The 21,475-nt window shown below is 48.3% G+C and overlaps 1 protein-coding gene across 5 annotated transcripts in view; it reads right to left on the reverse strand.

The window, feature by feature from the left end:
- Nucleotides 1-2,004: 2,004 nt before the first annotated feature.
- ASXL1 (ASXL transcriptional regulator 1) overlaps nucleotides 2,005-21,475 on the reverse strand; it is a 76,012-nt gene continuing 56,541 nt past the window's right edge. Inside the window, exons 4-13 of one of the 5 annotated variants that reach the window (XM_045806987.2) lie at nucleotides 12,848-12,968; nucleotides 12,674-12,771; nucleotides 12,013-12,106; nucleotides 11,438-11,590; nucleotides 10,001-10,164; nucleotides 9,809-9,905; nucleotides 8,929-8,994; nucleotides 8,309-8,414; nucleotides 7,394-8,027; nucleotides 2,005-6,870 (exon numbers count right to left, since the gene is read on the reverse strand). In XM_045806987.2, the coding sequence (XP_045662943.2) occupies nucleotides 3,946-6,870; nucleotides 7,394-8,027; nucleotides 8,309-8,414; nucleotides 8,929-8,994; nucleotides 9,809-9,905; nucleotides 10,001-10,164; nucleotides 11,438-11,590; nucleotides 12,013-12,106; nucleotides 12,674-12,771; nucleotides 12,848-12,968 (4,458 nt within the window). In that variant the 3' untranslated portion in view covers nucleotides 2,005-3,945. The remainder of the gene's footprint in view (nucleotides 6,871-7,393; nucleotides 8,028-8,308; nucleotides 8,415-8,928; nucleotides 8,995-9,808; nucleotides 9,906-10,000; nucleotides 10,165-11,437; nucleotides 11,591-12,012; nucleotides 12,107-12,673; nucleotides 12,772-12,847; nucleotides 12,969-21,475) is intronic. The other 4 variants (XM_087853670.1, XM_045807007.2, XM_087853671.1 and 1 more) reach the window with 4 other exon arrangements.

Raw genomic sequence — 21,475 nt, forward strand, 5'->3', positions numbered from 1 at the left:
GGGGTACCTGGGTGACGGGCATTACGGAGCCCACGTGATGTAATGAGCACTGGGTGTTTTATGCAGCTGATGAATCACTAACTCTGCCTCTGAAACTAATACACTATATGTTAATTAACTGAATTTAAATTAAAAAAAATAAAATTATGATGCACTAGGGAAGCCCAGTTTACCAGAAACCTAAGAATCCTTTGTAAAGTCCTCGCTCCCTCCTCGATCTTTATATAAACCCAGATTTTATTAGGTTTATTACCAGTCAGGGGGCTCTGAAATGAGGGGTCCCAGCTGCCTAAGGAACAGATGAGCCTTCTGAAATAGTTCGCACGACTTCCCGTGAAGTGCATTCCTGGGAGAGGAGGTCCGGAGCTTCCGTCGGGCTCTCCAAGGAGTCTGTGTTCCCAGAAAGGTTAAGAGCCACTGCACAGAGAGCGGTCTCTTTGTCGCTTTGATTTTCCTTATAGGGCTTTTGTCTACATCTTTTGGTAGTTAGTCTGGGTTTTCAGACTGATGCATGGAGACAAGAGGAAGCGCGGGAGCACTGTCAACATTTGGTTTCAGGTCTTGGTCTCTAAGGTCACAAAGTGCACTCTCCCCATCAATGTAGACGGGGCCGCACAGAAGCACAACACAGCCTGCGCCACCTCCCCTCGGGAGGCAAGCGGGGCAGCGCCCTGGTCCCCCGAGGCCCCTATCACAAGCAGGCTCCTCTATCGAGCGCACGCACCCCCACGCAGCCCTCTCAAGCAGGATCGGACTCAAGAGCAGGATGGACCTAAAAGCGTCATGATGCTCAGCAGGCCAATAAAACAACGTCCTCTCCATATTCTGCACGTTAGTAGGGTTTCCTCGTCCGTTAGATCATGAGTGAAACGGTCTCCCCTGCCAGGACTCAGTCTCTAAACTTAGGACGCGACAACTGTAGCGTGAGGCCGAGCGCCAGATGTCTGGTGAGAGGCCGCGCCACCGCTCAGCGCACATGGCCCACTCCCCACAGCCATCGTCTGGGCCAAGGGGCAGGCAGGTGGCAGGAGCCACACAGACTTGCACTCCGAGCCAGGCAGCCACTGCCCTGACCGGATGCGAGCTCGGTCTGGAGCGCCTTCACCGCCGGACGAGTCTGCGAACTAGGAAGTACTGTCCCCATCCAGGGACGAGAGCGCGGGCGGGGAGCTGAATGGCCGGGGCCACAGGGCCTGCCCGCAAACCCCACCGCACCCCACGGCAGCTTGCTGCCTCCCTGATGAGCTCCCAGCCCTGGATCCTAACGCATTCTCAGCTCCCGAGGACAAGCTGGCAGGGGCTGTGCCACAACGGCACCAGTACACGCACAGCGTCGCCACTAGGAGGCTGCCCAGTCACCGCAGAGCCACCGAAGCCGCTTCTCCAGCGGCACTTCCGGGCCCCAGAAGCTACTGCACCGCAGAGAGCCTCTCACCAGCTCACAGGGGCCGAGCGCACACACCCGTGTTCTCATTCAGCTGTACTTCCCGCGGGCTTTTTGTTTTAGTTCTGGCTTATTTCTACACTAGGGTAGTTTCTGCTAAGCCCAGAATCACGCACATAAGTACTCCAGGTAGGTCTGGGGACTGCAGCCTGTCACCCTCAGGCCCACCACGCAAGTATCTGGCCCCTCCCAGCTGCCTGCTGTGCAGAGAGGCACTTGTGTTGACAGGCTCCTCAAGGTCGGGACTGGTCACCACCCCCACGGATCACCAGCCATCAGGAATCTCTTGGGCAGTGTGTCTCCGTGGGCCAGCTGCGATAGGCACCCTCACCGCTCTCATGAGATTTCTGCTCCTAGTCTAGGGGTCTGCTCGCCATGCCCAGGGTCTAAAGGCCACCAAAAGTGGCAAGTCGGGCCTTCAGCACTAACCTCACAGAAGAAGAGCTCCCAGGCCGAGAACACGGGCTCTGGAACCAAGGTGAAGCGAGCTGGCTTCTGTACTGCTGGCCTTCCTTCCCAGCCCAGCGGGGCGGCCACACAAGACGACGGAGACCACAAGCGCAGGCTGTACAGGTTTATTTTTCCAAAACCACAAGAGACATACAAGGGCAGAGCTTTCCCTGGACAGTCCCACGGACCAGACCAGTTTCCACCTGTAGCCTAGAGGCCACCAAAGGTCACGGCAGAAGAGGATCACACACACCCGGGCCTCTGCTCCCTGTCTTTGGTAAACAGACTCTGCAAGTTGACAACTCGGACTTGGCCAATACTGCATTGACATCACCACGTGACTGCCACCTTCTCACCCATGCTTCCGATGACAAAAATGCCACAGTGGATGAAATGGGGGTGGGGGAGAGGTCTTTCAGGTGAAACGAGACTTGCTGAGGTCACACCAATTTTCTACTTCACACAGAAGCACTCACACAGGGAGACCAAAGTCAAAAAGGAGGGCTCTCAACTCTGCAAAGAGTCGAGGTGTAAGAAATAAGGCAGGAAGCAAGGCGAGGGAAGACAACTACGGAGACGTCTACGTGCTGGAGGTGTGTGGGGAGAGAGGCGGGCAACAGGCGTGGCTGTTTCTTCCCCAACCTGCTGTCAAAAGTACATCAGATGGTCCCAGGTACTGCTGAAGGTGGGAACCCTGGAGCCCGATCTGGAAAGCCTGCTTGGGGCTGCCCAGGGCACTCACCCTTGACTCCAGGGCACTTAACACTGGTGGCGGCGATTTGTCATGTATGGTAGTGAGCGGCCAGTGGAAGGTCGGAAGAGAGGAGACGTGAGGGGCGAGAGACACGTCTGCTCGGCAGAGCGCGGGCGGGCTGGCCGTGGCTCTGCAGGCCACGGAGGGTCCACCGGGTGACCAGGACAGGGCACTGGGCCATGCTGGCAGATCACAAGTCAGTCGCTCCACCATCCTGTCGGGCAGCACAGCACGTGGCGGCTCTGACACCGGTGGAGAGAAGCACACCACTTTAATGCGATGACGCCGGAGACGGATAGTAAGGGAGAGACACTCGTGTTCTCTGTACAATACATCCATTTACAGAATCGGCCAGTACTGTGTACAACATATAAATACATGATAAAACATTAGAGGTGCATAGAGCATACTTACAGAAGCCAAAAAGTTCACTTTATACATCCAAGGATAAAGAGTTAAAAATATAAAAATAAGAAACACACACTGCTTTGAAATGTAAAATGACTTTCACATACACAGGTGCGTGGAGATGCCCACTCCCATTGAGTCCAAAGTGACAGGGAGGGTGTCAAGCAGAGGAATTCACCTGCCAAACTTCTGGACATCTGACTCACAAGGTCTACAGATGGCATTTTAAGAGGAAAGACAAGCCAATGCCCAGCCCCATGGTCCTGCGGGACAGTGCATTGCACCGAGACAGGAAAAGTCCTAAATTTGCTTCAGCAACAGAACCAAAGGTCAAACTGGCTCCTGTCAACTGGCAAATGACTGAACTGTGACCCTGAGGTCAACAGGTGCTTGGGCCCCCTGGTGGGCACTGCTGGGAGTTACTTTAACCCTGTGCTGGCTTCCCCAGCCATCGGCTTCCCCCAGAGGGAGTAGCAGAAGGGAAGATGGCAGGGAGGGGGCAGTGGAAGACTGACATGCCTACTCAGTTCGGGCAGGTTAGTTCCCTTGATGGGGAACACAACCTTCTTTCTTCAGTTTCAAGTCCCTCTGGGTGTCAAGGCAGGCTCCCCACGCCACACCAGGCTCTGTCTGCATGAGAGCTCAAGCTGGCCAGCCGGCCCTGGGCAGCCCAATGAGTTGCCCGGCAGGAAACCCTTCCAGCAGGACCGGAAGGGCTGATAAGTTGACAGAGGGGCTTTAGCACTATAAATTTTAGGGAGGGGCCAGAGTGTTCTTGCCTGGAGAAACAGAGTCTATTATATCAATGATATTCTGTATACAGATGTAGGATCAATCATTATCAAAATACGCACACTAAATATACAACTTTTCCCATGGCCATAATTTATTATCTCACCACAAGGCACAATACACAGAGTTTCGAGGGTCCAATACAGTCATCGTGACAGAACGCACCACAGCCTTGACACATGATCATGGCTTTCAGGCTGCACGCACACTGGAGCGAGATGCTTTCCACCGTGCTGCTGTCGGTGAACATCTGCAAGGAAAGGGACGCGCTGTGGCTCGCACCAAAGTTTGCTCTGTGGCTCAGCTGCACTACACTTCCAGCAAGGCCTTTGGGAAAGGAGGGGGAGTTGGAGGAATAATTAAAGCTGGTGGAACTTAGCTGGAGTTTGGAAAGCTTCCCATAAAATGCCTGTTTGATATTGAGTTGGGAGGGGATGGAGGAAGGCTCCAGAGGCTGACCAGGCCCTTTCCCAGGCTCTCGGGGCAATTTCCAGAAGGGCAGGTCAAGGACAAAGGGCATCCCTTGCAAGTGATCCACTGGCTCCCGAGGACCAGGCCCAGTGGCATTTCTGTTCTCGGCATTTGCCTTGAGAGGACCGCCCCCAAAAATCTTCTCATTCTTGCCGCCGCCAACAGATCCAGGTGGTGGCTTTGGAGCCCAGTCCTCTCTAGCGGTCTGTACCCCACCGGACACAGAGTTTTTGCTTGGCCCCAACTTCCGACTGGGAAAACCGGGAGGGGCATCGGCCGGTAGTGGCATTGGCTCCACGGGTCTGGGGCACTGAAGGGCTGCAGCCTCATTCCTGGGGCCAAAGAGCTTCTTCCCTTGGCCTCCAGCACTGTTCTGATTACCCAGGGCCCGACCTGTCTGATTGGGATCCAAGGAGACTGCGTGTGGAGATGAGAAACAAGGGGCTCTCGAGGTAGTGAGATTTCCTAGACTTCTGCCTGGGGCAGCATTTGAATTACCGCCCTGGGACATGTCACGGGCTTCCTTCTGATCTTCCAAACTAGCAGGAGAGAACCGCTCTTTGGAATCCACTTCTTCCACTTTCCCAGAGGGAGCCGTCAGCTCTGTCCCTGGATAGAGGGAGTCTAGACTTGGGACTGTCTTGGAAGTCTTCTGGGGTGCTCCAGGAGCCTGCGTGGGCTCCAGCCTGGCAAGACCAGTGCTTGCTTCACAGCTCTCAGGCAGAAGAGGCTCCTTTGAAGCTCTTAAAGAACGGGGGCTGCTCTTGCCAACCGCACAACTGTTTTCTGCCGAATCCTGCAAAGATCCCACTCCCAGGGAGCCGCCAAGGCTCTGCTCTTTCATAAGCGGGAGTCGTGGGGATTCAGGTTTGCTGGTGCCCTGGGTTGGAGGAAGAACCTTCTCTAGGGGCAAGCTGCCCTGCAGCAACTGCATCACGAGTGGGTTCGTGGCCTCCACTGAGGACCCAGGCCTGCCCAAAGACATGAGCCTCGGCTGGTATTCAGTGCTGGCCAGCAGCAGAGAATCTGGAATCTTTTGGGGGACTGCACATACACGAGACACCCAGCTTTGAGGAGTAGCCATGCTGTCTGTCCTTGTAACCAGACTCCGGTCAGCATTCACTTTGGAGAGTGAGGCAGAGTGGTTCCAACTGCGTTTCTCATCTGTGTCCGCCACCAAGGCTCTCTTCACCACGGTGGCCTCACTGGGGTCAGCCTCGCTGCTGTCCTCAGACAGGTGGCCTTCAAAGTCAGAAGCCGTGTCTGTGGACTCGCCATGAGGACTCAGTGCTTCAGAGTCTCCATTGATTTTCAACTTTTCACCTTCCACCAGTTTGCGGTCACTGCCAGCACCGTCATCAGCGCACCCTTGAGATGGCACTGTCCAGAGCAAAGGGAAGTGGTTAGGGGGGTCTAGCCCCTCCCCAGCTGTCAAATCCCCAAGTAACGCAGGAATGAGGGGGGCAGCTTTCTCCCACTCTCCCACGGCCTGGGGCTCGACAGATGGGACGCGTTTCCCGGAGTCTGGTCCAGGCCGTCCCACTGTCTCACCCTCTGGTAGGCCAGGCACCCAAAGAGCAGCACCATCAGAAACGAGGACCTCAGTTGTCAAGTCTTCTTGTCTAGTAGCACTTTCCCTTGTGGGTGGGCATGAATCACCAAGTCCTAATTCCTCATCACACGGTCTATCCTTCAGGCAACCAGCCAATGGCAGTTCAGTGGCGGAACGAGGAGTCACATTCACAGGATCCTTCATGGTGGGGTTACTGTCTCGGTCTAGAACCTGGCCAGGTCCTCCTTCCAATACAACATCCCCCACTGGAGACTGCACAGGACCACTCTCTGGGGGAAGACAGGGTCCTCGATCCTCACCATCACTTTCCCACGAGGTGGTACGAGATTCATGTTCAGTTCTAACATCCAGATGCAACGCAGGCTGCTCAACTAATCTCTCCGGGGCCGGGGTTTGGGAGGACAGTGGGGGCAAAGCCTGGCATGGCTGGTCCCCAGTGGGAGCAATGGGGAGCTGAGAGGTATCCTTCAGCCCACTTGTGAGGACATCTGGAACCCTCTGCCGTGGGCAGCTCTCCTCCTTTCTGAGAGCAATCAGGTCCTCTCTCCTGGCTCTGGACAAGGCAGGCCCAGCCTGGATGTGCTCCCCATTCAGAGGACAAGGCGGCAGTAGTTGTGTTCGCTGTAGATCTGACGCACACTCTCCAGGGGTGCCCGGGGTTCCACTGGGCTCAGGGTGGCCACAGGCCTCACCACCATCACCACTGCCGCCGCCTCTGCCACCTCCCTCATCGGTGGCCCCGCCGCCACCTCCACCCGGGCCACCCCCCCCTCCGATGGCAGTGGTGGCCGCCTCTCGATGACAGTGGTGGCCTCTCGCCCCTCGGACTTGCAGAGCACGGGCTTTAATGTCTGCGAGGGTCCTGGCACCAGTCCAGCCCCGGCAGGAGGACTCCGTGATGGGGATGATGCGGGGGCATATCTGGTAAGTGGGCTGACCTTTAACCACCCAGGGTGGTTTGATACGTGAAAGTTGAATCTGCAAGAGAAGAAGTGGAAAACAGTTTTAATTGACTGGGTGATGTGACCTAGAAACTGTACAGCTAAACCAAGATTCTAGTAGGTTAGGGGGAGAATCAAATAATTTCCTTTAAAAACGAAATAATGGCGGTAAAATGGCTGTCCGTGACACCACACCATTCTGAGACGACTCCGCTCAAGGGCCGTCGTATACCATGCTTCTAAATTTAATTTCTGGGGGGATGTGTGAGACACTGCGCAAAGAATCTACCACCACCTAATAAAAGATTTAAAAACCCCAAAGGATTCTGACCTCCAGACAGAACTTCAACAGAGTGAACAAAGCAGCGAGGAAGAAAAGAACCTTATCCCCTGACCATCAAGTCAGTCTCATGAATGGCTCTCTTGTACAGGGCTCTACACGCTCACGTAATTAACACAAGCGCCCGGAGCCTTCTGTCTCCGCAAAGGGGCTCGGCACATCTCCTGACCCTCAAGGGGAACCTGGCCCCAGGACAGCCAGGAATCAAACAGCCTCCTACCCGGATGGGCGGGACTTTGGGCTCCTCTTTGGTGGGCTGTGGCTTTTCGGCGTGAACACTTTCAATTGTGTTACGAAAGGACTGACGATCTTCAAGCCGGGGCTTCTTTTCGGGAAAGGATGTGGAGGCCGCCTGCTCAAAGGACTTCCTCTTCTGATCCTTGGGTTCCTGATCTGCAGTCTCCTGAGGCAAGCTGGGAATCCTGTCTGGAGACACGGAGGCGCGTGCCAGGTCGCCTGGATCAGTCTGCGTCCGGGAAGCCACAGGCTGGGTCAGGAATTCGGCACTCTCTGGGTCGGGTGCTACAGAGGCCGTGCCAGGCAGATGAGGGCTGCCTGCCTCTGCCGAGTCGCTCTCGGCCTCCCCATCCTTGTAGAGGGGGATGTCTGGTGCCACAGACTGTGTGTCTTTAGCGACCCCTGCTTGTTCTGACTCCTGCTTTTTGTACAGATTCCTTCTGGCTCTGGTTCGGAGATCCGGCCGAGAGCGTTTCTTGAAATGCCCATCTCGCTGCCGGGTGGCTGGACCACGCTGTGGCCGTGCTGATTCTCCTGGGACACGCAAGTCACTCTTGATGTCAGCCTCCTCATGGCCCACATTCTGATGCAATGACTCTTCTTTGGTCAAACCCAATCTGCAAACCAAACTCACACCATCAGTTACAGGGCAGAGAGAGCATGCCTATTTTACTGTAGCTGTTAGATATCTCAGAACAAAATAAATCTGAGCTACATGCCACTACCCATAGGAAAATGTATGTTAGCTTTCCTACGAATGGCGTTAAGCTAAACAAGCCGGGTAAGCCACCGCGGCCAACCTGTGCTCGCCCCGGATGCTGGCGTGCACGACTCACACAGCATCTGCTTCTCTGCCCCCCAAAGCCCAGACCAGGACTCGCAGCACCAAGGGCCTTACTTCTGTCCATAGTAGTCTTCAAAGAACTTTTCTTTCCACTGTTCCACCTTCTTTTCCTTCTCCATTTCCTGTCGGATCCTGACCTGCATCTCATGAGTGAATTCGCCTAAAGAGAAAGAAAGCTTTTGGAGTGTGTGCATTCAGGATACTACGGTCTGTCTTATGGAAAGCCAAATCTTGCAATTCCACCACATCAGGACTTTTCAAAATACACAGGAGTTTGGTGGGCGTGGAGCTCTTTTTTTCCTTAACCCTACCTCCTTTGCGCTCATTCCTGTCTCCTCCAGAGCCACAGCATGCTCACGGTCATGACAGAACATGTCCACGATGAGGGAAATTTACTTTTCCCTCGGATAATCAGTCTCCAACAACAAGCAACACACTGATCAACCAAAAGAGCAAAATGGAAACAAACAAAAGAACCATTCTTTCTCCCTGTGCAGAAAAAGGTTAACAGAGCAGGCCCGATGGCTTATTCTTGGAAAGGCCTGCTTACAAGGTTGGCCCTTGGCTGACATCTGGGAGCTTGGATTTCAGGAGGGTTCCCACCCCCCTAACTGACATGAATGGCTTACTGTGCCTAAACTGTTTATGCAAACAAGATGGTTTATGGCGAGCACCTGCTTTCCTTCGGGGAATCTGGAATCTGGTTATGTGCCAGGCAGAGGCTTCCCACACAATCAGCTCTGAGTTAAAAAAAAAAAAAAAAAAAAAAAAAAACACAAAACCTGGGTACCAAGTCTCTAACGAGCTTCCCCAGCAGATTACATTTCACACGTGCTGTCACAACTCATTGCTGGGAAAACTGAGCACATCCTGTGTGACTCCTCTGGGAGAGGACGCTGGAAGCTTGCGCCTGGTTTCCCTGGACCTCGCCCCAAGCGTCTTTTCCCTTTGCTGATTTTGCTCCGTATTCCTTCACTGGGATAAATCACAGCCATGAGTACAACTACAGGAAGAGTCCTGTGAGGCCTGAGTACAACGGCAGGAGTCCTGTGAGTCCTCCTAGTGAATCATCAAACCTAGAGAGAGTCTTAGGGACTCCCAGCACACTCCCCACGTAGCTTCCCCATAAAATTAAATTAAGAGAAGCCGACGGTCACTCCAAGTGGCAGTGTCTAAAAAGACAGAGCACCTGGTAGAACCCAACACGTAAGTCAATGCCACGGCACAGTCCCCCCCGCCCATCTAGACGACACCAGGATTGCTGGAAAGACCAGGAGTTTAGAGCGCTAATGATGAGGTGGTGATGCAGGTGGACACATACACTCAGAACAGCAGAAGCCCAAACACTCTGTACCTTCTCGAAAGCTACAGAGCACACTAACAGCCCCCACACTCGGCAGTACTGTGAGGAAAGCCTGCCTTACACTAAAGACCCTTTGGGAAAAAAAGGGAAAGAGAACTGGTGCAAAATGAATGTCTGGGTTTTAAATACCAAGGACAAGTGACACCACACACGGGAGGTACCTCTCAAGCCGTCTCAGAACATCCACTCACCATCAGCCAGGCGTTCCCGCCAGCTCTGAGCTGCGTGAGTGAAAAACTCATTATTCAGTGCGCTGCTGCTGAGACGCAGTAGGCCATCTGTCCCCACCTAGAAGGATCAAGGCGAAAAGCACAATAAAGAAACTCGGAAAGCGAACAGAAGCCCACCCAGAGAGAGGCGAAGAGGCAGCTCCCCATCTGCACCTGTCTGTCCACTTCAGGCAGGAGGAAGAGGAGCTGCTGCTGGAAGTGGGCTGGCAGGGCATGGAAGGTCCGAGAGTTTATCAGGGCCCGGAGGTTGGTGTTGACAAGAATGGACCCAGGCGTCTCAAAATCTATCTCTTCCCCTCTGTTGCGCTTCATCTGACCTGTGATTTTGAAGCAGCAAGAAGCAAGGTATAGATATTCAGCTTTTCAAAGCAAAAGAGCAAATGCCAACTGAGGGAAAAATTTTAGTGGCCGCACCCGAACTACCCAGAACTTAATCTGCGCACACATCCAGTCCACCCAGACCTACGCATCACGATTAATTCTGTCCAGGAGGTTACGGTTGTTGCCATCAAACCCAAGAGAACACTTGGGCCTGCATCCTCTCAGAGAAGACTCTGTACCGGGCTGTGACACAGGCTAAAGAGGACACTCTTCCCCAAGAAAAGCAGGCAGGGGGCAGGCTGTGATGTGAGCCTCCCTCCAAAGCTGGAGAACAGGCTCCACAAAGCCAACTGGAGAAACGATGTGGCTGTCTAAAAGCGAATCTCGTCAGCATTCTACAGGAAACTCTGCAGAAGCCTTCCCTGAGCAGGGTGGAGAGCTATGACCTCCACACAGAAAGGCAGAAGGCTGTTTAAAGCCACTGAGATATCAACAGATATCTCTCACAGAAACCTCAGCAAATGTTACTTTTATTTGAAAAAATCACTTAGAATAGAGACCTATGAGACCTTAAGATTAAGCACTGCTGATGAGTTGGAAAAGCAGCAAGACAGCAAACCCAGTTCTCACTTGGGCAATAGTTCATTCTAATTTTCAGAAGCCAAAGCCAGTCTTCTTAATGGTTTCATGTAGCCCATCTACAAATGACCAGCATGTGGGCTTTGAGAAATGAATCCTGGCCTAGCAAACAGCATACTGGCCTTGCAAATAGCCCTACTGAGGGGTGGGAGGAGCATGCTAATGAACTTGTCTGCAACCTCAAACTCAACAGACTTCCTTCCACTCAATGTTATGACTAGGCTAGAAAAAAGGGTGCCTGAACGAAACTTTGGATGTGAAGAACAAACATGACAGGATGCTACCATAGAAAGAAAACGGATGCTGGAATTCTTCACTGAGCAGCTCAGAAGCAATTTTCACTCACCCACTTACTAAGCCGTACCAAAGCAGGCATGGGCCACGCCCTTACAGGGACATACAAGGAACAATGTGGCACCATCTCTGCCCACAAGTCCCCTCACAGTCTAGCAGAGAAGATCTATATGTGAAATAACCAAAATACAAGGTAAGAAACAAACAAAAGAATAGAGGGCCACCCAAGAAGTCAAAATAAACTGGTAAAGGAAGTGGAACAGAAGATTGTCCTCTTCTCACTAGGCCTGCAGGGGCCCCCCTTACAGGCAGAGAAATGAGTGCCGAGCCACTCACCTGTGGCCGGCTTCCGGAAGCCTCTCAGGAGCGGGGCAGGGTCCCGGGCGACCTCGGCCTGGCCACGAGTAGCAGCGCTGCCCAGGGCCAGAGAGCCGCTGCTGCTGCTGGACGGGCTGCCACTCTCGCCATCGGCGTGGCGGCCCGAGAACCCTGAAGGCACAGCATTCCACTGGTCAAAAGCATCACCCGCCGCGCCCAGGGCTCTCAGACAAGCTTACTTCTCCCAGCTCTCCCTGAGACACTGCCAGCAATAGTGGGTGCTTCCATGGCCCAACCTTGGGCTGTCAGAGATCACCACCACATGGTCTGGCGTTACAGGATCCGTAAGAACGCCAAACCGCCGTCTTAGTTTGCTCAGCACTGCGCCTTTACCAAGCACCTGCACACTCTTCACGGACCCTCACGCCGCCCTGCGAGGCCAACCTAGCTCAGGCCTCACCACCACGGCGTGCCGCCCGCCAGAGGGCCTCCTGGCTCGACGGGCACCACGCCACCTAGGTCAGACACTGCTGCCAGAGGGGGCAGGCCCCAAGATCTGAGGAAGGAGCATCACATCGCAAGTTTACACGTACCTGACGCCGATTCCACGTGGGCCCCGTTTACCTTCAGAGGAGTCAGGACAACTCGTGGCAGCATCACCCCAGTCTTTTTCTTTTGCTTGTTTGCCTAGATGCCCGAGGGATTACAAAAGGAGCCTGAGTCACCTGCAGGGCCACCAGAGTGGTTCCTCTCCACCATGTCTCCACCCACCGTTTGGTACAACAGAGTTCACATTCAACCAGCTCAGGTGGGTAACGGTGAGAGCACGGACTCATGTTACTAAGCCAGGTGTGGGCCCCTGTGTCAAACACAACCCCAAGCAGAATGGAATGTACTGTCACCCCGTTTCACAGATAAGGAATTGCCCAAGGTCCCAAAGCTAGCGAGCAGCAGGGCCATCATTCTGAGTGCTGACTCCCAAGCTCACATGCTCCCCACTCTGCACTGTGCTATCCACGTTCCAGATGTTGCCGTGTTTGTCGAAGCAGGAGCGAAACTACCCATCTGTGGTAATGAGGAAAAACCAACCACTCTGCTCTCAGATCCATGCTCACTTGTATCTGTACTAACAGGCGGAGACCACACTGATTTGCTCCACTCTCCTGATATGCTCATAGTTTGCTGCAGAGGCAGAATCCTATCTCGTGCCTGGCCTCACCTACCCCCAGCCTAGCCACCAACTCTCCTCCCTACCTGTGAGGAAGTCCTGTAGCTGTCCCTGGGATTGGAAAGAGGCCGACTCTGAGATTCTGCAGAACAGGACGCATTCGAAGATGTCTCATCAAGAGAAACTGGCAGAGAGGGAAATAAAGATTAGTCTCCAGCAGCTGCCTGTGGCTCTCAGCCCATCCCGGGACGGGTACTTACCATCGTTTTCACCGCTCACAGTGCTGGCTTCGTTAGACCCACAGCTCTCCACGTCGGCTGTGTCCTCTGGCTCCTCTCCTTCCACTGCAGCCGGACTGCGAGACCACTGCAGGGCATCCTTCTGTGACAGCAAGGCACAACTCAGGTGAGCAAAACCCCACAGATCCTACAGGCACAGCAGTCACTCCTAAATGCGCACTGCTTTAGGAGAAGAGAGATTTAGAATACTGATAAATTCCTATCCCTTTCTAACTGACCTCTTTCTCTACAAGTTCTTTTCATATGTACGTCACGAAAGTTAGATATGATTTTGCATTCAGTCCACTCAATGTTTATGGGGCGCCTCCTATAAGCTTCACCATGCTAGTTCCTGGGGGCGGGGAGCAGAAGAGGGGGGAATTGGGGCCCTGCCCTCAAGGAGCTCAACTGAGTAAGAAAGAAAATCCAATGCATCACGATACAACGCACAGCAACAGGGGCAGAGAGAGAGCTGTGGCAGTCCGGAAGAGGGGGCAGCTAACTCAGTGAGCTGGAGGAAAGACGGCATGCAACTAGGGCCTGCAAGGAGGTAAAAGAAGTTAGCTAGCAGGGGAATGACTTGGCAGTAGCAGACAGGAGGGAGTTCTAGATAATGGGATGAGCAAATGTGGAAGAACATTCCAAATGCAAGGGAACTGCAGATTTCAGAAGGGGGACTAGGTGCATGAGGGTCAAGAGCAAGCCGCCAGGCAGATGGTGAGACACTGCTGAGGGACTGTTTGCAAGTCTCTGAAGGGCACGGAGAGGGGCATGATGGGAGTTATAGGGATTCCACCCTGGCAGTAACAGAAAGGCTGGAGGCAGGAGGAGGACTGAGACGGTGACAAGGCTCAGGAAAGTGCCAGCGACTTAACTGGAAGATGGAGGAAAGCAGGCGAGAGCGCTGCTCGATTTCATCTCCTAGCGAGGCTCTTTCCAACAGGCTCTGTGTCAGTCTGAGTTCAACGCCACCCATTCCCAAGGAAAACCAAGGGGCCACCTCCAACCTCACAATTAGAAAGGACTCCGAATGAATGAATACTGGGGGGCGAGGAGAGGAGAAGTAGAGCTAAGTCAGGGTAAGGATGTCTTCTTTAATAAAGTGTGTGAAAAAGAGTAAAGTCATGATTCTACCTCTTACACCAGGAATTTATAAAGGAAATCTACACAATTCTAACTCATCAATTTCATGCGTCCCATGATCCACTATATTGTCTTCATCAACTTACTGTCATTAATTTAAGCCCAAATTCTGCTAACTTAAATTAATAAAAAGAAGACGGCTTTTGAGATCTTTAGCTCTCTTCCTACCAGCTGTAAATGTTCCTCAGAATTAAAAGCTAAAGAGCATTTTTAGTATTAACCTTGGAATTATGCTTAGTGGCTGCCGTGTGCACAGAATGATGCAACAAACTCATTCTTTGAGTCTCAGGAGCAAACTAAGATACAATACTCATTAATGAACAGACAAAGAACTCCAGTTCCGGCGAGAGGGTGGGGGAATCACGCCTACACTGTCGGTGACAGTGAAGATGGTATCAAAAGGTTCATGCACTGACAGTGGCAGAGGCACACTCTAAGTTAACATCTAGAAACCTCTTAACCCCACACTTCCATTTCTAAGACTTACACAGGACATGAAAAGCATTAATCCCTAAAAGGAGAAAGTCGATCAATGGAACTACATTAAAATTAAGATCCTCTCTTCTGTACAGGACGCCATGAACGGAGTAAAAATGGCAAGCTACCTACAGAGCTGGAGAAGGTATCTGCAACTCATATAACCAATAAAGATCTTGTATCTAAATACATAAATCAGTAAGAAAAAGGAAACCCAGGAAAAAAATAGGCAAAAGACCATGAATTAAGCACTGCACCAAACAGGATATCCAAAGGGCCGGACCTTCACACATAAACCTATTTAACCTAACAATAAGGAAAATACATTATAATGCAAATTAAGACACAAGGAGATGTCACCACATCCATAAGAATGGCTAAAACGAAACAATACCAAGTAGCGTTAATGGGGATGAGAAACAGGTACACTGAAAATGGATCTAGCCAATCGAGAACAGTTTGGCATTATCTGGCACAGCTGAAGGTAAAACATCCTACAACCCAGCAATGTCCGCCCTACATTTGGATTCCCTAGAGAAATAAACAGATGCGCACGCGCGCGCACACACACGACACACACACACACACACACACAGACACACACACACACCACGAAGCACATCCAGTGCTCATGGCAGCGACATCTGTAAAACCTGCACTATACACAACTGAAGTGACCACCAGCAGTAGAATCAAAACACGGCAGCACACAGTCCGAATGAACTTCAGCAATACCAACGCCTCTGAAAAACCAAATGCTGAACGCAAGAAGCCAGGCACAAAAGAATGCATACTGTAATGACCCCATTTGTAAGAAGTTCAAAAACAGGCAAAACTAAACTACACTGTTGGGGATACAAACACAGCTGAGAAACAATAGAGAAAAGCAAGAACAGAACTTCGGAACAGTCAGAACAGTAGCCACCTTTAAGGGGAAGAAGGGAGCCGTCGGTGGGAAACTGTACTGGGGCTGCTGGCTGCCAGCCACGCTCCAAGTCTTGACTGCAGTGGCAGGTATGAGGGTGTTTACTTTATGACATTCATTAAACTGAACATTTATGTTGCATGTATTTTACTCTTACATTTTTACAATAAAAAAGTTTTAAAACAAAAGATAATTCCAGAATTTCTGGCAAGGAACACTACTGTGGACAGTCATTTGAAATAAAACTGTAGAATATTTAATAAGAAAGGCTGATGACGCACCAAGTGAATTAAGCAGTTAAATTCACACATTATGATTACATCATCTATTTAAAAAGAAAAAACATGTGAGCCTGTGTGCACAGACAAAAGGCAAGCGAGACACTCCTCACGTGTTATAGCCATCGCACCCCTAGGTGGCAGAGTTGTGAGGACTTTCTTTTTGATTTGGAGTATTTTCTATAATTAACGTGTATTTTTTGTGATAAAAAAATAACATTAAAAAAATTATAATGCTAGGGGCGCCTGGGTGGCACAGTCGTTAAGCGTCTGCCTTCGGCTCAGGGCGTGATCCCAGCGTTCTGGGATCGAGTCCCACATCAGGCTTCTCCACTAGGAGCCTGCTTCTTCCTCTCCCACTCCCCCTGCTTGTGTTCCCTCTCTCGCTGGCTGTCTTTCTCTGTCAAATAAATCAATAAAATCTTTAAAAAAAAAATTATAATGCTAAATGTTTCTTTGACAGCTAAGTCACCAAAAGTGAGTTTCCTTCCTCTAGGTCCCAGAGTCTAGGGGAACCTAGTGTTGATTACAAATCTCATTATTAAACAAACAGAAATACTGCCCACTTGTTTGCAATTCAAACTACTACCCCAAATTTCCAAAGCCATGTATTTTCAGTAAAAAACAGAACAAAACATTTAAGAAAATGAAAGCAAGATTTGCAATTCTAATTCTGCCTTTTTAAAGGTCCTTAATCTTTCCATTTAAACTCCAAACATCCGATATCATAAATTTCCAAACATTAACTACAGACATCTGAAAAAAATGAAATGAGCTGAGAATTACAGGCATCAGATAATATGCTCTCAGACTCAAGACTTTAAATTTTTTTGCAAGGATATTTTCTATCAAGAAACTTTAAATTCTGGGGCGCCTGGGTGGCACAGCAGTTAAGCGTCTGCCTTCGGCTCAGGGCGTGATCCCGGCGTTCTGGGATCGAGCCCCACATCAGGCTCCTCCACTATGAGCCTGCTTCTTCCTCTCCCACTCCCCCTGCTTGTGTTCCCTCTCTCGCTGGCTGTCTCTATCTCTGTTGAATAAATAAATAATATCTTAAAAAAAAAAAAAAAAGAAACTTAAAAAATTAACAGGTTAAGGAGCGCTCCTTTGCTGAAACCCAATTTTAAATGTTATGAAAGACAATACTGGGGTATTTAAATGTGACTGCATAGTAGATATAGAAGGGATGCAATAATGTTAAATTTCCTGAGTGTGATAATTACATCGCACTTATATAAAGGGGAATGCTCTTGGATCAATGTATATCCCTTGTGTCCCTTTCCTTACTCTTTAAAATGAGGTATAACTTACACAGAGTAAAACGCACAGATCTTAAGTATACTATCTCATCAGTTTGACAAATGCTTATCAAGATACAGAATATGTCCAACATCCCTAAAAGTTCCTGTGCCCCTTCCTAGTCAACCCCGACTCTACACTGCCCTCCCACCCCACTGAGACAATTGTTCTTATTTCTATCACGAAAAATTACTTTGCCTATTCACGGCATTATGGAAATGGAATCACACAGTATATATTCTTATGTGTCAGTCTAATGTTGATGAAACTCATTCGCGTTGCTGCAGGCATCAGTCGTTCACTATCCGTTATTACAGAGTAGTATTCCTATAGACAACCATGTGTTTACCTACTCTCCTGTTGAAGGACATCTGCATTATTTCCAGATTTTGGCTATTATGAACACAAAGCTACTATGAACATTCTTGCACACACCTTTTTCTGGACAGGTTTTCATCTCTCGTGTGTAAATATTTAGGAACAGAACTGCTGAATATGGGATGAATGAATGCTTAATTAAAACAAACAAGAAAACAACTTCCAGACGTTTCCAAAGACTTCCACTCCTAACAGCACTGTATGGAGAGTTCCAGACGCTCCAAATCCTCCTCATATGGTGTGGTCAGTCTTACTTTAGCCATGCTAGCAGGTGCAGTGGTACCTCACAGGGGGTTTTTCATTTTTCTGATGACTAAAGATATTGAGCACTTTTTTATATGCTTACTGGCCATTCTCTTATCTTCCCTTTTGAAGTGTCCAAGTCTTTTGCGCATCTTTAAATGGAGTCATTTGTCTTTTTAATATAGTTGCAGGAGTTCTTTGTTCTGGGACCTTTTAAATATTGATCATGGGCATATGTTACTTTTACAAACAAATACATGTTAAACACTTTCTCTGGAACTAATTTACAGAAAAGCTGGAAGAGTAAAAGCAGCACAAAGAATACTGTCTATACTTTTTACCCATATTCACCTCCTAACACAAGTAAGTGTTCTTAAAATACACAAAGCATATTAGTTTGGCAAGGCAACTGGAAAAGAAGCTAATGATGAAAAATACTACTACTACTAAATAAATAAACCTAAATATTTTCCCCTAAGTCAGATATTGTTTTTAAGATTTTATTTTTAAGTAATCTCTACACCCAACATGGGGCTCAAATGTACAATCCCGAGATCAAGGGCCACACACTCTACTGAGCCAGCGAGGCATCCCAAGTCAGATTTTTTATTATTTTTAAAAGAGCATTTTTTTTTAAAGATTTCATTCACTTATTTGACAGAGAGACAGTGAGAGAGGGAACACAAGCAGGGGAAGTGGGCGAGGGAGAAGTGGGCTTCTTGCCGAGCAGGGAGCCGGATGAGGGGCTCGATCCCACAGCCCCGGAATCATGACCTGAGCCTAAGGCAGATGCCTAACGACTGAGCCACCCGGGTGCCCCAAAAGAACATTTTTTTAAAGATTTTATTTACTTATTTGACAGAGAGAGAGGGAGAGAGACAGCAAAAGCAGGGGGAGCAGCAAGCAGAAGGAGAGGGAGAAGCAGGCTCCCCACCGAGCAGGGAGTCCCACACGGGGCTCAATACCAGGCCCCCAAGATCATGACCTGAGCCTAAGGCAGAAGGCAGATGCTTAACTGAGCCACCCTGGCACCCCCCAAGTCAGATACTTAAAAAAAAATAATAATAATACTTAAATAATAATACTTAAATAATAATAATAAAAGGCACTGTGAATATAACAAGCCCCAAACATGAATAAAATAGAACACTAAAATTTCAACTGATGAAATTTCAACTGCCCAAGATTAGGTTCTGAACTGGAAAAACAGATAACAAATCTCAGGTATGCCTCTTCTTTCTTTGTAGAGCTGAAAAGCACTTCCTGAGCAAGAAATGAGTATGACTTTTTAGGGAAGGCTGATCTGAGAGCTGCCGAATATAAATTATTAAAAACTAAGAGCATGCCGACCACTCAACAGTATACTAGAATTCCTAACAATACCTCTTTTTAAAAAAGAGATGAGAAGAGAAAGAGTGTTCAAATTTCCAGACAGTATAATTATCTACATTGAAGAGCCAAGAGATTCAAACCTAGAAGAAATTCAGTGAGGTTGTGAGATTCAAGAGCACATTAAAAACTCAGCAATAACATCACCAATTAGAAAATGTAATTTATAAGAAGACTATAAGATATAAGATACTCAGGGACAAATTTCACAAAAGAAATACAATCATCTTATAAAGAAAATAAAACCTTATAGAGAAAGGTTGAAAACTTAAAGAGAGAGCCACACCATCTTCTGTATTAAGAAAACTCAACATTGTAAAGATGTCAATTCTTCCCAAAATGGTTTGTAAATTCAATAAAATTTCAATGAAACATAATTTTTTTTAATACAACTTGACTCTGCAAAGGGCCACAAGAGCCAAAACGCTCTTGAAAAAAAAGTAAAAAAAAGGGAGGACCTGCTTTTTTTAGAAAGCTCTGGTAATTAGGCAAATAGAGAACAGGATAAAAGAGGAACAGAAGCGACCACTACAGGATATGGGGTTTCTTTTGGGAGTGACAAAAACATTCTGGGGTCAGACAATGGTGATGGCTGCATGACCTTATGAATCCACTAACAGCCACTGACCTGTACACTTTCTGGGAGTTATATCCCAATAAAGCTGGATTAAAAACATCTTACTGAATTTAACTGACAGCTCTGCAAACATGAAAAATTTAACCAGAATCTGTAAAAACAACGTAAGAACTATTAATGTGTACAGAAAGTTTATAGATCCAAAGGTAAACTTCCACTTTAGATAATCGAACCAAAACGGTCCATTAGCGATGTTTTAATTTTGTTATATGAATCCTAGAGAGGAATTAAAACTAGCAAAGCAACCCCTGTGTATGCCTGAGAAAAGACATCATTTTTAAAAATACTTAATGTAAAAAAAAAAAAGTTCTATTGAATTTGAACTCCACTTGCATTATCAAAGCAGATTCAATATTATAGCTGTCAAAGAAAGAAAAGAGCTGTTATTTTTAAAATGAACACACTCCTGGAATACAGTTTAAAGAGAAAAAAATTGAGTTCTTCTTAAAGATAAAAAAGAAGCTTCCATCAACCAGAAATAAAACAAATTCTCATCTATGATTTGCCACCCACCACTGCAAAGTTTCTAGTCGATGGTGATGTGACCACAGGTCTATGACCCCTCCCCTGAAACCCTTGGATCTAGATGTGCTTTAGAATTCAGGATTTCTTGAATTTGGGGGTGATAATACAGTGGAGTAGGGTTTTAATGTATCATACATAAAACACACATTGATGTTTTTTGAAATAATATGCATGCATAAACCAACTAAAATAAATAGCCTGGTCAGGCTGGATCAGAGTTTTGCCACCAAATGAGTTTAGACAGGACAGGTTTTACTGCCAAATGAGTTAGGAAAAAAAAAATTTCAGTTCTCAAAGTATTTTAGATTTTAGGGGCGCCTGGGCAGCTCAGTCAGTTGGGCCTTTGACTTTTGGTTTCAGCTCAGACCATGATCTCAGGGTCATGGGATGGAGCCCCGAGCTGGGCTCTGTGCTCAGCTGGGAGTCTGCTTCTTTCTCTCTCCCTCTCCAGCTCCTCCCCAGTGTGCACGAGTGCTCTCTCGCTCAAAGAAATAAATCTTTAAAAAATACATTTTAAATTTCAGAATCGTTAATAAGAGATTATGGACTGTAGAGAAAGGTCTCAGTAAAATTTTTGAAAAGATCTGGAAGTTTTGTAATTCTACTTTTCTCATCACAGGTATAAAATAAAATGTAAAAAGATATTAACGACCTAGGAAACGAACTGACGATTGCTGGAGGGGAGGGAGGGTGATGGGAGAACTGGGTGATGAACATTAAGGAGGGCCTGTGATGTAACGAGCACTGGGTGTTCTAGAAGACTGATGAATCAGTGAACTCTACCTTTGAAACTAATAATACACTAAATGTTAATTACTTAAATTTAAATAAAAAAATAAAACCCAAAAAACGTAACTTAAAAAATATATATATAAAGGATAAAGAACAATAAAAACCCACCTTAATAAACACAATATTACCAATCCCATCAATCCCCCTGGTTGCCCCTTTTGATTCTGTCCTCCTTTCTCCCCAGGTAACCAGTTTTCTGAGTTTTGTGTTTGAGTTTTATTTTTCCTAATGGTTCAACTATATATGTATATATCCTTAGATAATGTATTTTTATTTTTATTTTTTTTTAATATTTTATTTATTTATTCGACAGAGATAGAGACAGCCAGCGAGAGAGGGAACACAAGCAGGGGGAGTGGGAGAGGAAGAAGCAGGCTCATAGCAGAGGAGCCTGATGTGGGGCTCGATCCCATAACGCCGGGATCACGCCCTGAGCCGAAGGCAGACGCTTAACCGCTGTGCCACCCAGGCGCCCCTAGATAATGTATTTTTAAATTTTACATGCTTTTGAATTAGCTTTGTGT

Source organism: Ursus americanus, chromosome 22 (assembly GCF_024610735.1).
Source record: "Ursus americanus isolate L20-20 chromosome 22, mUrsAme1.1.p, whole genome shotgun sequence".
Taxonomy (NCBI): Eukaryota; Metazoa; Chordata; class Mammalia; order Carnivora; family Ursidae; genus Ursus; species Ursus americanus.